Source organism: Coregonus lavaretus (genome assembly GCF_964263955.1).
Source record: "Coregonus lavaretus genome assembly, contig: HAP1_SCAFFOLD_2227, whole genome shotgun sequence".
Classification (NCBI taxonomy): Eukaryota; Metazoa; Chordata; class Actinopteri; order Salmoniformes; family Salmonidae; genus Coregonus; species Coregonus lavaretus.
The window spans coordinates 45,306-61,207 of record NW_028161284.1 but is presented as its reverse complement, the minus strand read 5'-3'; the positions used below and the strand labels follow the sequence as shown (position 1 = coordinate 61,207).

The 15,902-nt window shown below is 40.2% G+C and overlaps 1 protein-coding gene across 1 annotated transcript; it reads left to right on the top strand.

Annotated features, from left to right (window-relative positions):
* Window positions 1-585: 585 nt before the first annotated feature.
* Window positions 586-15,287, top strand: LOC311120858 (NLR family CARD domain-containing protein 3-like). Its single transcript, XM_084195419.1, has 10 exons — window positions 586-1,177; window positions 1,435-1,519; window positions 1,650-1,878; window positions 2,299-4,090; window positions 4,377-4,550; window positions 4,962-5,079; window positions 9,008-9,177; window positions 11,801-12,011; window positions 13,513-13,594; window positions 14,166-15,287. Exons 1-10 carry the CDS (start codon window positions 1,110-1,112, stop codon window positions 14,690-14,692), a joined length of 3,456 nt encoding a protein of 1,151 aa, XP_084051545.1. The 5' UTR covers window positions 586-1,109; the 3' UTR covers window positions 14,693-15,287.
* The last annotated feature ends 615 nt before the right edge of the window (window positions 15,288-15,902 follow it).

Sequence of the window (15,902 nt, the reverse complement as noted above, 5' to 3'; positions counted from 1 at the left end):
GTTAAATGCTTTTTCAGTCGTTCCACTTGCGTTAGCAGTGTGGAAAGGGACAGTAAAAAGTGTGTGCAGGAGTTTTCCTGTGAGGGGGAGTGGTGGTGTATCCAGGGAGAAAACTAAACTAACCTTCTGAAATGTCATTCGTGGTCTTATGCTGCCATCTATTGGAATTATTTAGCAACTGCAGTAGTACTGAATAAAGTATATCCTTACTAAAGTAGTAATTAATTAATTAGTTAATTTTACCACTTACAACCATAAAATAACAATTTATAGCATAACAAACAATAAAACTGACATAAACCAAAAACACCATACATTTAGTTAACTATATATATATATATATATATATATATATATATATATATATATATATATATATATATATACTATTTATTTAGATGGGTGACATTATCTGCCAAAGTAACACCACTGTAGATAAAGAAGAGCTCTCCAGTAGGTGAACCAAAACATTCAAAGATCATTTTCTCAAAATTGAGGTTACAAGTTGATCATCTTTCAAAGCAGAATTACTTTCCCATTGTTCCTCAACTGTAGTGTATGATATACCTTTTTCTAACTGAGTCTCTACTTTTATCCAATGTAAAAAACACAATTTCAAATGTTGCTACATAAGACCGAATCGAGCCGGTTGGTCACATTTGACTGTGTAAAACCTAGCAGTACTACTTATTTCTCTGAGAGTGAGGCAGAGATATATATTATTACTGTGTAAAACCTAGCAGTACTACTTATTTCTCTGTGAGTGAGGCAGATGTATAGAAAATTGCACAAAAAAAACATGATTATTTGTCTCTTTGAAATGAAACCATCAATTGATAGATTTTAAAGAAATACATGTCTGTCATTGAACAATCGCATGCCATGATTAGCTACTGAAAAAACACCAATCTCTTTCATCATTTCTTGAAACATTAAAAGCTAATTTACCAACATTTCTGAAAATGGATATATAGTGTTTTGGAATGAAACTCTTCTTATGTTTCCCCATCTGAGCTCAGAGTAGATGAGAGATGTAATGTTTGTCTCTGTTGTGTTGAAGCCCAATCAAGCAGGAGAGACCAGCCTCCCCTGTACCCAGCTGTGTGTCCATGAAGAGTGACTGGTCTATGGTTCTTCCTATAATGTTTAGAAAGGGAGCCTTTTCTAGTGAACAAAGGTAAGAAGAACTCATGGGTCATGGTCAGTGAGTTAAACAAAACTGTCTCTAGTCATTTCTCCTCTCCCTTTTTCCCATTTATTTTTGTTGTTTTCATAATCCATAGGCTAATCCTTTTTTCCATTTTCATAGTCCTGAAACAATATTAAATAAACACTACATTCCCTCCCTGTGTGTGTGTGTGTGTGTGTGTGTGTGTGTGTGTGTGTGTGTGCACCCCCTGGATGAGGAGATGTAATCTCATGTTTTGTCCACAGAAACCAACAGGAGAGATCAGAGTCAGAGATTCTCAGTGGTCAGTCTTCCCAGAGTCATCAAACAGACCTGGCCTCCATATTCAGTGTATGTGGTCCTGTTATGTACATTTGTTTTTTGTTTACCTCAAGTAAAGTTGATCTGTCAATCATTCATTAATGTGTTAATGAGAAAGCATTTAGTCTCTTGCTTAAATGATTTACTTGATTTATTTCAGTTGCTTGAAGAGAATATTATGACATTTGTGAAGAACGAGCTGAAGACGTTCAAGAGGATTCTTAGTCCAGAACTCCCAGAAGGCTTTGAGAGTCAGAAGCAGGATAAGGAAGTGGTGGACGCTGAAGATGAGAAGCAGGAGAGCAGTGCCAGAGAGGGGGCTCTGAAGATCACACTGCACGTCCTGAGGAAAATGAACCAGAAGGAGCTTGCTGACACACTGGAGAAATGTAAGAGCTGTCTGCCTCATGTTGAATGCTGTTTTAGAACATTTAAAAGCTGTAGCTAAAGTACAGCTAACGTAGCTGTGTAACTAAATGATATTGTAGCAGCCTTAACACAACACCTAGTGACCTCATCAAGTAGCAGCAGGGATGTGTGAGAGAGAGAGAGAGAGTGAGAGAGAGAGTGAGAGAGAGAGAGAGAGAGAGAGAGAGAGAGAGAGACAACATTATTAATGCCATCAGTAATACCAATAATGATATAAATCAGTCACACCAGTGTGTAATGCATTCTGAAAAAATTTACACATTTATACAGTCAGTTAAGAGAATAGATTACTTTATTTAAAACTTTATAACAGTCCTACAATACTGTAGGCATTAAAACAGACTTAATATTAATATCCTCTGTGTTATTTCTTCATTCAGATGAGCTTGCTGTGTTTTGCCAACGTGAACTCAAATCTAATCTAAAGAAGAAGTTTCAATGTGTATTTGAGGGGATCGCTAAACAAGGAAACCCAACACTTCTCAATAAGATCTACACAGAGCTCTACATCACAGAGGGTGGAACAGGAGAGGTCAATAATGAACATGAGCTGAGACAGATTGAGACAACAACCAGGAAACAAGCAAGACCAGAGACTGCAGTCAAATGTAACGACATCTTCAGACCCTTAACTGGACAAGACAAACTTATCAGAACTGTGCTGACAAAGGGAGTCGCTGGCATTGGAAAAACAGTCTCTGTGCAGAAGTTCATTCTGGACTGGGCTGAAGGAAAAGCAAATCAGGATGTCCAATTTGTATTTTCATTCCCTTTTCGGGAGCTGAATTTGATGAAAAGGGAAAAACACAATTTGATTGAACTTCTCAATCACTTCTCAATGGAAACCAAAGAATCAAGAATCTCCAACTACGACAAGTACAAAGTTCTGTTCATCTTTGATGGTCTGGATGAGTGCCGACTACCCCTAGACTTCCAGAAGAACAAGATCTGTTGTGACGTCACAGAGTCAACCTCAGTGGATGTTCTGCTGACAAATCTCATCAAGGGAAAACTGCTTCCCTCTGCTCTCCTCTGGATAACTACCCGACCTGCAGCAGCCAATATGATCCCTTCTTGGTGTGTTGACCAGGTGACAGAGGTACGAGGGTTCAATGACCCACAGAAGGAGGAGTACTTCAGGAAGAGATTCAGTGATGAGGACCTGGCAAGCAGAATCATTTCACACATAAAGACATCAAGGAGCCTCCACATCATGTGCCACATTCCAGTCTTCTGTTGGATCTCTGCAACAGTCCTTGAACACATGCTGAAACATAAGAGAGAAGAGATGCCCAAGACTCTGACTGAGATGTACACACACCTTGTGGAGTTTCATACCAAACAGAAGAATGAAAAGTATCTTGGGAAAGAAGAGACATGTCCACACTGGAATAAAGAGAGCATTCTGTCACTGGGAAAACTGGCTTTTCAACAGCTTGTGAATGGCAATCTGATTTTCTATGAAGAAGACCTGAAAAAGGCTGGCATTGATGTCACTGAAGCCTCAGTGTACTCAGGATTGTGCACACAGCTCTTTAAAGAGGAATGTGTGCTGTACCAGGACAAGGTGTACTGCTTCGTGCATCTGAGCATTCAGGAGTTTCTGGCTGCTGTATATGTGTTCCTCTCATTCATCAACAACAATGAGAATCTAATGGATGAATCTCAATCAACGTCCAGGAACTTTTCTGTGAGGTTCAGACACAAGCGTAAAGTTACTGTCTACAAGAGTGCTGTGGATAAAGCCTTACAAAGTGAGACAGGAAACCTGGACCTTTTCCTCCGCTTCCTTCTGGGCCTCTCACTGGAGTCCAATCAGAAGCACTTACGAGGTCTACTGACAAAGACAAGAAGCAGCTCACAGAGCCATGAAGAAACAGTCAAGTACATCAAGGAGAAGATCAGGGAGAATTCCTCTCCAGAGAGGTGCATCAATCTGTTCCACTGTCTGAATGAACTGAATGACCATTCTCTAGTGGAGGAGATCCAAAGCTACCTGAGATCAGGAAGTCTCTCAGAAGAAGAACTGTCACCTGCACAGTGGTCAGCTCTGGTCTTTGTGTTGCTGACTTCAGAAAAGGAGCTGGATGTGTTTGACCTGAAGAAATACTCCAGATCAGAGGAAGGTCTTCTGAGCCTGCTGCCAGTGGTCAAAGCCTCCAGAGCTGCTCTGTGAGTACATAAAATGACATTTAAGTACAAATCATCAGGAAGAAATATTAGGTTTAGAGTAAAATATGTATTATAATATGTCTATAATATTATATTGAAAAACATATTGAATAAATGCATTGATTTTCACATTAGTATAACAATATGACCATGCAATTCTAGGAGACGGAAGATGAATCTATATGTTGTTTGAGAGAATAAACCAAATGCATCTGCCATTGTCCTTCTACACTACTGGTGTTAAATTAACAGTGTGTTTGTGAAATCATGATGATCTCTTTGTCAGGCTGTCAGGCTGTGGACTCACAGAGGGAGGCTGTGCTTCTCTGGTCTCAGCTCTGAAGTCAAACCCCTCACACCTGAGAGAGCTGGATCTGAGTAACAATGACCTGAAGGATTCAGGAGTAAAGCTGCTCTCTTTTGGACTGGGGAAACTCCACTGTAAACTGGAGACTCTGAGGTCAGTATTCCTGTAGTTGGTCAACAAGTGATAACTGTTCACCAGATCCACATGTGTTTACCAGGCACACATAGTCCACACCATATGTGTTTGGACAGTGAAGCTTACAGTTTTACATTTGCGCTATGCTCCAGCATTTTGGATTTGAGATGAAATGTTTCATATTAGGCAACAATACAGAATGTCACTGTTTATTTGATGTTAATGGTGAGAGGTCAGCATGTTTTGTTGTAGCCTCTGTAACATTCTCACTCATTATTATTCATGACTCATTCATGATATTGCTCAATCTTGATATCATCAGGATGACTTTAGTAGTGTTTAGAAACATGTTATCTATTCACTTAGACAGAAAATGACTCAACACCAAAGAATAGCAGTGTGGTTTTAATATGATTTGACTCTTTGCAGGCTGTCAGGCTGTCTAGTCACAGAGGAAGGCTGTGCTTCTCTGGTCTCAGCTCTGAAGTCAAACCCCTCACACCTGAGAGAGCTGGATCTGAGTAACAATGACCTGAAGGATTCAGGAGTGAAGCTGCTCTCTGCTGGACTGGGGAATCCCCACTGTAAACTGGAGACTCTGAGGTCAGTATTCCTGTTTCACTCAATGAACACACACCCTGGACACACACACACACACACACACACACTGGACATACACACACACTGGACACACACACACACACACACAAAGATTCATTTAGTAGTGTTTAGAAATATGTTATCTACTGTTAATAATGATACATTCATTCATTTATATACAGTACCAGTCAAAAGTTTGGACACACCTACTCATTCAAGGTTTTTTCTTTATTTTAAAAAAATGTTACATTGTAAAATAATAGTGAAGACATCAAAACTATGAAATAACACATAGGGAATTATGTAGTAACCAAAAAAGTGTTAAACAAATGAAAATATATTTGATATTTGAAATACTTCAAATAGCCACCCTTTGTCTTGATGACAGCTTTGCACACTCTTGTCATTCTCTCAACCAGCTTCACCTGGAATGCTTTTCCAACAGTCTTGAAGGAGTTCCCACATATGCTGAGCACTTGTTGGCTGCTTTTCCTTCACTCTGCCGTCCGACTCATCCCAAACCATATCAATTGGGTTGAGGTCGGGGGATTGTGGAGGCCAGGTCATCTGATGCAGCACTCAATCACTCTCCTTCTTGGTCAAATAGAGGTGTGTTGAGTTAACATTGTCCTGTTAAAAAACAAATGATAGTCCCACTAAGCTTAAACCAGATGGGATGGCGTACAGCTGCAGAATGCTGTGGTAGCCATGCTGGTTAAGTGTGGTTAAATTCTAAATAAATCACAGACAGTGTCACCAGCAAAGCACCCCCACACCATAACACCTCCTCCTCCATGCTTTACGGTGGGAAATACACATGAGGAGATCATCCGTTCACCCACACCGCTTCTCACAAAGACACAGCGGTTGGAACCAACAATCTCAAATTTGGACTCCAGACCAAAGGACAAATGTTCACTGGTGTATTGTCCATTGCTCATGTTTCTTGGCTCAAGCAGGTCTCTTCTTCTTATTGGTGTCCTTTTGTAGTGATTTCTTTACAGCAATTCGACCATGAAGGCCTGATTCACACAGTCCCCTCTGAACAGTTGATGTTGAGATGTGTCTGTGACTTGAACTCTGTGAAGCATTTATTTGGGCTGCAATTTCTGAGGCTGGTAACTCTATTGAACTTATCCTCTGCAGCAGAAGAAACTTTCAAAGTTCTTGAAATGTTCCGTATTGACTGACCTTCATGTCTTAAAGTAATGATGGACTGTCGTTTCTCTTTGCTTATTTGATGTCAGGTGTCAGTGTACAGCGGTAGGACGGAGTCAGGCGCAGGACACAGAACTGAGTAAATAACGAACTTTACTCTGAAAAACAACAAATCTAATTTCCACGCAGGGAAACATAACAGCTCACAGCAGTATACAAAACCAAACAAAGAACAATCACGCACAAAACCATGAGGGAAGCAGAGGGTTAAATAGGGAAATAGTCATAATTCGATGGAAACCAGGTGTGTACAATCAAGACAAAACCAATAGAAAAATAAACGTAGATCGGTGGCAGCTAGAAAGCCGGTGACGACGACCGCCGATAGCCGCCCGCATATGCGGTAGGTAGCTTAGTGGTTAAGAGCGTTGCTCCAGTAACCGAAAGGTTGCTGGTTCTAATCCCCAAGCCAACTAGGTCAAAATCTGTTGATGTGCACTTGAGCAAGGCACTTAATCCTAATTGCTCCTGTAAGTCGCTCTGTATAAGAGCGTCTGCTAAATGACAAAAAAAAAAGAAAAAAAAAGAAGAGGCACCAACTTCGGCGGAAATCGTGACATTTCCTGTGGCGGTCCTCATGAGAGCCAGTTTCATCATAGCGCTTGATGGTTTTTGCGACTGCACTTGAAGAAACTTTTAACAGTTCTTGAAATGTTCCGTATTGACTGGCCGTCATGTCTTAAAGTAATGATGGACTGTTGTTTCTCTTTGCTTATTTGAGCTGTTCTTGCCATAATATGGACTTGGTCTTTTACCAAATAGGGCTATCTTCTGTATACCCCCTACCTTGTCACAACACAACTGATTGGCTCAAACGCATTACGAAGGAAATAAATTCCACAAATTAACTTTTAAGAAGGCACACCTGTTAATTGAAATGCATTCCAGGTGACTACCTCATGAAGCTGGTTGAGAGAATGCCAAGAGTGTGCAAAGCTGTCATCAAGGCAAAGGGTGGCTATTTGAAGAATCTCAAATATAACATATATTTTAATTTGTTTAATACTTCTTTGGTTACTACATGATTCCGTATGTGTTATTTCATAGTTTTGATGTCTTCACTATTATTCTACAATGAAAAAATAGTTTTTTTTTTTTTTTACAAATTTGAATGAGTAGGTGTGTTCAAACTTTTGACTGATAGTGTATATATACATATATGAATAGATATGTCAGGTTTCAGGACTCTGATGTATCTGAAAAAGTTTAAAAAATATATTTTCACCACCAAAGAATAGCAGTGTGGTTTTAATATGATTTTACTCTTGCAGGCTGTCAGGCTGTCTAGTCACAGAGGAAGGCTTTGACTACATACTGTTGACTATTTTTCATAATAGGCAACAGTATGTAATGTCACCTTTTATTTGAGGTTTTTCATACATATCTGTTTTAGTGTTTAGATACGAAAGCACTTTATATATCTAGTTCTCCCATTTGAAGAAGTTGTAATAATTTGGACATATTCTCTTATATTGTATTAAAGTAGTCATAAGTTTAGTATTTGGTCCCATATTCCTTACCTGCAGTGATTACATCAAGCTTATGATTCTACAAACTTGTTGAATGCATTTGCAGTTTGTCTTGGTTGTGTTTTGGATGATGTTTTTCCCAATAGAAACTGAATGGTGAATAATGTCCTGTCATTTTGGAGTCACTTCACTTGTATTGTCAGTAAGAATAGAAGATGTTTCTGAACAATTCTACATTCATGTGGGTGCTACCATGATTATGAATAATCATGAATGAATCGTGAATGATGATGAATGAGAAAGTTACAGAGGAACAAGGATCATACCCCCTCTGTTATTGGTAATGGTGAGAGGTTAGCATGTTTTGTTGTAGCGTCTGTAACTTTCTCACTCATTATTATTCATGATTCATTCATAATTTTTCTTAATTATTGCATCATCAAGATTCATTTAGTAGTGTTTAGAAACATGTTATCTATTCACTTAGACAGAAAATTACTCCAGTCATCATCCACCATTCAGTTACTATTGGGCAAAACATAACCCAAAACATAACCCAAAACAAACTGCAAATGCAACCAACGAGTTTGAGTCACAAGCTTGATGTAGTCATTGTGTTCAAGGAATATCAGACCAAATACTAAACTTTTGACTACTTTAATACACTATATGAATTGGTCAGAATACTTATGACTTCTTCAAATGGGGGGACTAGATACATAAAGTGCTTTCATTTCTAAACAGTGAAACATATATGTATTAAAATACCCTCAAATAAAAGGTGACATTATATACTGTCACCTCATATGAAACATTTGATCTGAAATCCAAAATGCTGGAGTATAGAGCCACATTTTACATGTTATCTTCACTGTCAAAATATATATAGTGTGGACTGTATACTCAATACAATCTAAATCTGATAACTCACTGTCTGTCTTTTGACTGATACTGCTTTTTAAACTGGTCTGGTCAGTCTTCTCAAATATTTGTACTATACATGTTTCTATCTACAAGCAATACTTTGATAATGTGTTATTTGTAATAACGATAAATTCATTTATGAATAGATATGGCAGGTTTCAGGACACTGATGTATCTCAACATGTAGAAAAAATATACTGCCACTATTTTCACCACCAAAGAATAGCAGTGTGGTTTTAATATGATTTGACTCTTTGCAGGCTGTCAGGCTGTCTAGTCACAGAGGAAGGCTGTGCTTCTCTGGTCTCAGCTCTGAAGTCAAACCCCTCACACCTGAGAGAGCTGGATCTGAGTAACAATGTCCTGAAGGATTCAGGAGTGAAGCTGCTCTCTGCTGGACTGGGGAATCCCCACTGTAAACTGGAGACTCTGAGGTCAGTATTCCTGTAGTTGGTCAACAAGTGATAACTGTTCACCAGATCCACATGTGTTTACCAGACTCACATAGTCCACAACATATGTGTTTGGACAGTGAAGCTTACAATTTTACATTTGGTTCTATACTCCAGCATTTTGGATTTCAGATAAAACGTTTCATATTAGGCAACATTACAGAATGTCACCTTTTATTTGAGGTTAATGGTGAGAGGTTAGCATGTTTTGTTGTAGCCTCTGTAACTTTCTCATTCATTATTATTCATGATTCATTCATGATGTTTCTTAATCATGTCATCATCAAGATTAATTTAGTAGTGTTTAGAAACATGTTATCTACTCACTTAGACAGTAAATTACTCCAGTCATCATCCACCATTCAGTTACTATCAGACAAAACATAACCCAAAACACAACCAAAACAAACTGCAAATGCAACCAACAAGTTTACAACCAAATACTCATCTTTTGACTACTTTAATACACTATAATTGAATTGGTCAGAATACTTATGACTTCTTCAAATAGGGGGACTAGATACATAAAGTTCTTTCATTTCTAAACGGTGAAACAGATATGTATTAAAATACCCTCAAATAAAAGGTGACATTATATACTGTCACCTCATATGAAACATTTGATCTCAAATCCAAAATGCTGGAGTATAGAGCCACATTTAAAATGTTAGCTTCACTGTCAGAATATATATGGTGTGGACTGTATACTCAATACAATCTAAATCTGATACCTCACTGTCTGTCTTTTGACTGATACTGCTTTTTAAACTGCTCTGGTCAGTCTACTTAAATATTTGTACTATACATTTTTCTCTCTACAATCAATATATGATCATTTCTAATAATGAAACATTCATTAATTTATGAATAGATATGGCAGGTTTCAGGACACTGATATATCTAAATATGTTGAAGAAATATACTGCCAATATCTTCACCACCAAAGAATAGCAGTGTGGTTTTAATATGATTTGACTCTTTGCAGGCTGTCAGGCTGTCTAGTCACAGAGGATGGCTGTGCTTCTCTGGTCTCAGCTCTGAAGTCAAACCCCTCACACCTGAGAGAACTGGATCTGAGTAACAATGACCTGAAGGATTCAGGAGGGAAGCTGCTCTCTGCTGGACTGGGGAAACCCCACTGTAAACTGGAGACTCTGAGGTCAGTATTCCTGTAGTTGGTCAACAAGTGATAACTGTTCACTAGATCCACATGTGTTTACCAGGCACACATAGTCCACACCATATGTGTTTGGACAGTGAAGCTTACAGTTTTACATTTGGTGCTATGCTCCAGCATTTTGGATTTGAGATAAAACGTTTCATATTAGGTGACATTACAAAATGTCACCTTTTATTTGAGGGTATTTTCATACATATCTGTGTCACTGTTTAGAAATGAAAGAACTTTATGTATCTAGTTCTCCCATTTGAAAAAGTCTTAATAATTTGGATATATTCACTTATATTGTATTAAAGTAGTCATACGTTTAGTATTTGGTCCCATATTCCTTACCCACAGTGATTACATCAAGCTTGTGATTCTACAAACTTGTTGAATGCATTTGCAGTTCGTCTTGGTTGTGTTTTGGATGATGTTTTTCCCAATAGAAACTGAATGGTGAATAATGTCCTGTCATTTTGGAGTCACTTCACTTGTAATGTCAGTAAGAATAGAAGATGTTTCTGAACACTTCTACATTCATGTGGACGCTACCATGATTATGAATAATCATGAATGAATCGTGAATGATGATGAATGAGAAAGTTACAGAGGAACAAGGATCATACCCCCTCTGTTATTAGTAATGGTGAGAGGTTAGCATGTTTTGTTGTAGCCTCTGTAACTTTCTCATTCATTATTATTCATGATTCATTCATGATTTTTCTTAATCAAGGCATCATCAGGATTAATTTAGTAGTGTTTAGAAACATGTTATCTACTCACTTAGACAGAAAATTAATCCAGTCATCATCCACCATTCAGTTACTATTGGACAAAACATAACCCAAAACACAAGCAAAACAAACTGCAAATGCAACCAACAAGTTTGAGACCAAATACTAAACTTTTGGCTACTTTAATACACTATAAGTGAATTGGTCAGAATACTTATGACATCTTCAAATAGGGGGACTAGATACATAAAGTTCTTTCATTTCTAAACGGTGAAACAGATATGTATTAAAATAACCTCAAATAAAAGGTGACATTATATACTGTCACCTCATATGAAACATTTAATCTCAAATCCAAAATGCTGGAGTATAGAGCCACATTTAAAATGTTAGCTTCACTGTCAAAATAGATATGGTGTGGACTGTATACTCAAGACAATCTAAATCTGATACCTCACTGTCTATCTTTTGACTGATACTGCTTTTTAAACTGCTCTGGTCAGTCTACTCAAATATTTGTACTATACATGTTTCTCTCTACAATCAATATATGATTATTTCTAATAATGAAACATTCATTCATTTATTAATAGATATGGCAGGTTTCAGGACACTGATATATCTGAATATGTTGAAAAAATATATTGCCACTCTATTTTCACCACCAAAGAATAGCAGTGTGGTTTTAATATGATTTGACTCTTTGCAGGCTGTCAGGCTGTCTAGTCACAGAGGAAGGCTGTGCTTCTCTGGTCTCAGCTCTGAAGTCAAACCCCTCACACCTGAGAGAGCTGGACCTGAGCTACAATCACCCAGGAGACTCAGGAGTCAGACTGCTCTATGCTGGACTGGAGGATCCACACTGCAGACTGGAGAAACTCAAGTATGTAGAGGGTTTATGTCAATGTTCATATCAGACATGTTGGAGTTATCAGGCTAGTTAAGACAAACATTCTGACCACCACTTGGACTAAGTTATATAAAGACTGTGTGTGTGTGTGTGTGTGTGTGTGTGTGTGTGTGTGTGTGTGTGTGTGTGTGTGTGTGTGTGTGTGGTGTGTGTGTGTGTGTCCAGTTTGTGTGTGTGTGTGTGTGGTGTGTGTGTGTGTGTGTGTGTGTGTGTGTGTGTGTGTATGTCTCCAGTATGAGTGTGTGTGTTTGTGTCCAGTGTGTTTGTGTGTGACCCACAGTGGACACACACACACACACGATGGACACACACACAAACTGGACACAGACACACACACTGGACACACACACACACTCACTCACTTACACTGGACACACACACACACTCTTTACACACAAACACTAAACACACACACAAACAGACTGTACACACACACACACTGGACAAACACACACACACATTTCCACACACACACTGGACACATACACACACACTGGACAAACACACACATACTGGACACACACACACACACTGGACAAACACACACATGCTGGACACACACACACACTGGACACACACACACTGGACACACACACACACACACACACTGGACAAACACACACACACAAACTGGACACACTCACACACTAGACACACACACACACACTTACAGTGGACACACAAACACACACACACACACTCTTTACACACAAAAACTAAACACACACACAAACAGACTGTACACACACACACACACTGGACAAACACACACACACACACATACACACACTGGACACACATACACACACACACACACACACACACACACACACTCACACACTGGACAAACACACACACACTGGACACACACACACACACACACTGGACACACACTCACACACACTTACACACTGGACCCACACACAAACACACACAGACACACACTGGCAAACACACACATACTGGACACACGCACTAGACACACACACACACACATTCACACTGGACATACACACACACACACACACACACACACACACTGGACACACACATATACACTGGACACACACACACACACACACACACACAGACACACACACACACACACACACACACACACACACACACTGGACTCTCACACACACACACACACACACACAATGTACACACACACATTGGACACACACTGGACACACACACAAAGGACACACACTCACACACTGGACACACACACACAGAGTGGACACACACACAAACACACACACTTGGACAAAGTTATAAGCTGACTGTGTGTGTGTGTGTGTGTGTGTGTGTGTGTGTGTGTGTGTGTGTGTGTGTGTGTGTGTGTTTGTGTGTGTTTGTGTGTGTTTGTGTGTGTTTGTGTGTGTGTGTGTGTGTTTGTGTGTGTGTGTGTGTGTGTGTGTGTGTCCAGTGTGTGTGTGTTGTGTGTGTGTGTGTGTGTGTGTGTGTGTGTGTGTGTGTGTGTGTGTGTGTGAGTTCAGGGGTATCCCTCAATGACTGTCTGTTCTTCTGCATACCGCTACAATGTGGAACATGGTGGAGAGAACACAATGAAACCTGGACTTAGAAAATGTGAGTGTTGACTGCTGTGAAGAATATGACTAAGAATAAGTCTTAATTCAAGTGAAGTCAAAGTCAAAGACCACCATCATTACTTACTTGGTCATATTAAATATCAGCTGTAGTTCTACAGAAGCACGAATCAGGGACACCAAAGTTTACTAAGAGTTGCTTTGACAATGTGTGTGTCTGTGTATGTGTGTGGCGCGTTCCTATGTGTGTCCATTGTGTGTGTGTGTGTGTGTGTGTGTGTTCAGTGTAAGTGTGTGTGTGTGTGTGTTCAGGATGTGTATGTGTGTCCAGTGTGTGTGTGTGTGTTTGTGTGTGTGTGTGTGTGTGTGTTTGTTCAGGATGTGTGTGTTTGTGTGTGAGTGTGTGTGTGTGTCTGTGTAATTAATGGGAATAAGTGTGTTTTATATTACCATACAGTATAACATATGATCATTCAACAAGTCTCAAGTTACCTTAACTTCTCCTTTTGATACCTAGAAATATCTACATTAAATGAATTAGTGAAAAGTGAGTTAACATTCTAATGTGAATGATGATGATTTCTAATATTGTGTCTGGTTTCATCCATCAGATGTCTGTGATCTCACACTGGACCCAAACACAGTAAACAGATTCCTCTCTCTGTTTGAGGAGAACAGAAAGGTGACATGTAGGAGAGAGGAGCAGCCGTATCCTGATCACCCAGAGAGATTTGAGGACTGTAGTCAGGTGCTGTGTAGAGAGGGTCTGACTGGGCGCTGTTACTGGGAGGTAGAGTGGAGTGGGAGAGGGGCTGATATAGGAGTGACATATAAAGGAATCAGCAGGAGAGGAGGGGGTAATGACTGTCTGATTGGATGGAATGACAAGTCCTGGAGTCTGTTCTGCTCTGACAACCGTTACTCTGCCTGGCACAATAAGAAGTCCACTACCATAGACGTCCCCTCCTCCAGCTCCCACAGAGTAGGAGTGTATCTGGACTGGCCAGCCGGCACTCTGTCCTTCTACAGAGTCTCCTCTGACACACTGACCCACCTGAACACATTCTACACCACATTCACTGAGCCCCTCTATCCAGGGTTTTATGTTTATGGTGTTGACTCCTCAGTGTCCCTGTAAATAATAACCATGGTAACACTGACACACACACACACACACTGGACACACACACACACACACACACACACACACACACACACACACTGGGGACACACACACACTGGGGACACACACTGGACACATACACACACAGGACACACACAGACACACACACACGCACTGGACAAACACACACTGGACACACACACACTGGACACACACACACACTGCACACACACACACACACTGGACAAACACACACACACACACACACACACACACACACACACACACACACACACACACACACATACAAACAGGACACACACACACATACACTGGATACACACACACACAGGACACACACTGGAAACAAACACACACTTGACACACACACACACACACACTACACACACAGACACTGAACACACACACACACACACACACACACACACTGGACTCACACACACACACACTGGAGACACACACAAACACACTGAACACACACACACACACACTAGACACACACACACAAACACACACACACACACTGGACACACACACACTGAACACACACACACACACACACACTGGATACACACACGCTGAACAAACACACACACACTTAACACACAAACACACGCTAGAAACACACAGTGAACACACACACACACTGAACACACACACTGAACACACACACACTAGACACACACACACACTTAACACACACACACACGCTGGACACACTCTGAACACACACACACTAGACACACACAAACTAGACACACACACACACTTAACACACACACACGCTGGACACACACACTGGACACACACACACTAGACACACACACACACACTTAACACACACACACACGCTGGACACACACTGTGAACACACACACACTCTGAACACACACACTCTGGACACACACACACACTGGACACACACACACACACACTGAACACACACACACACTGGACACACACACACACACTGGACACACACACACACACACACACATACTGAACATTCACACACACACTGGACACACACACACACACACCGGACACACACACACACTGGACACACACACACTGGGCACACACACTCTGAACACACACACACACACTTAACACACACACACACACACACACTTGACTCACACTCACACACACACACTGAACACAAACACACACACACACACACACACACACACACACACACACA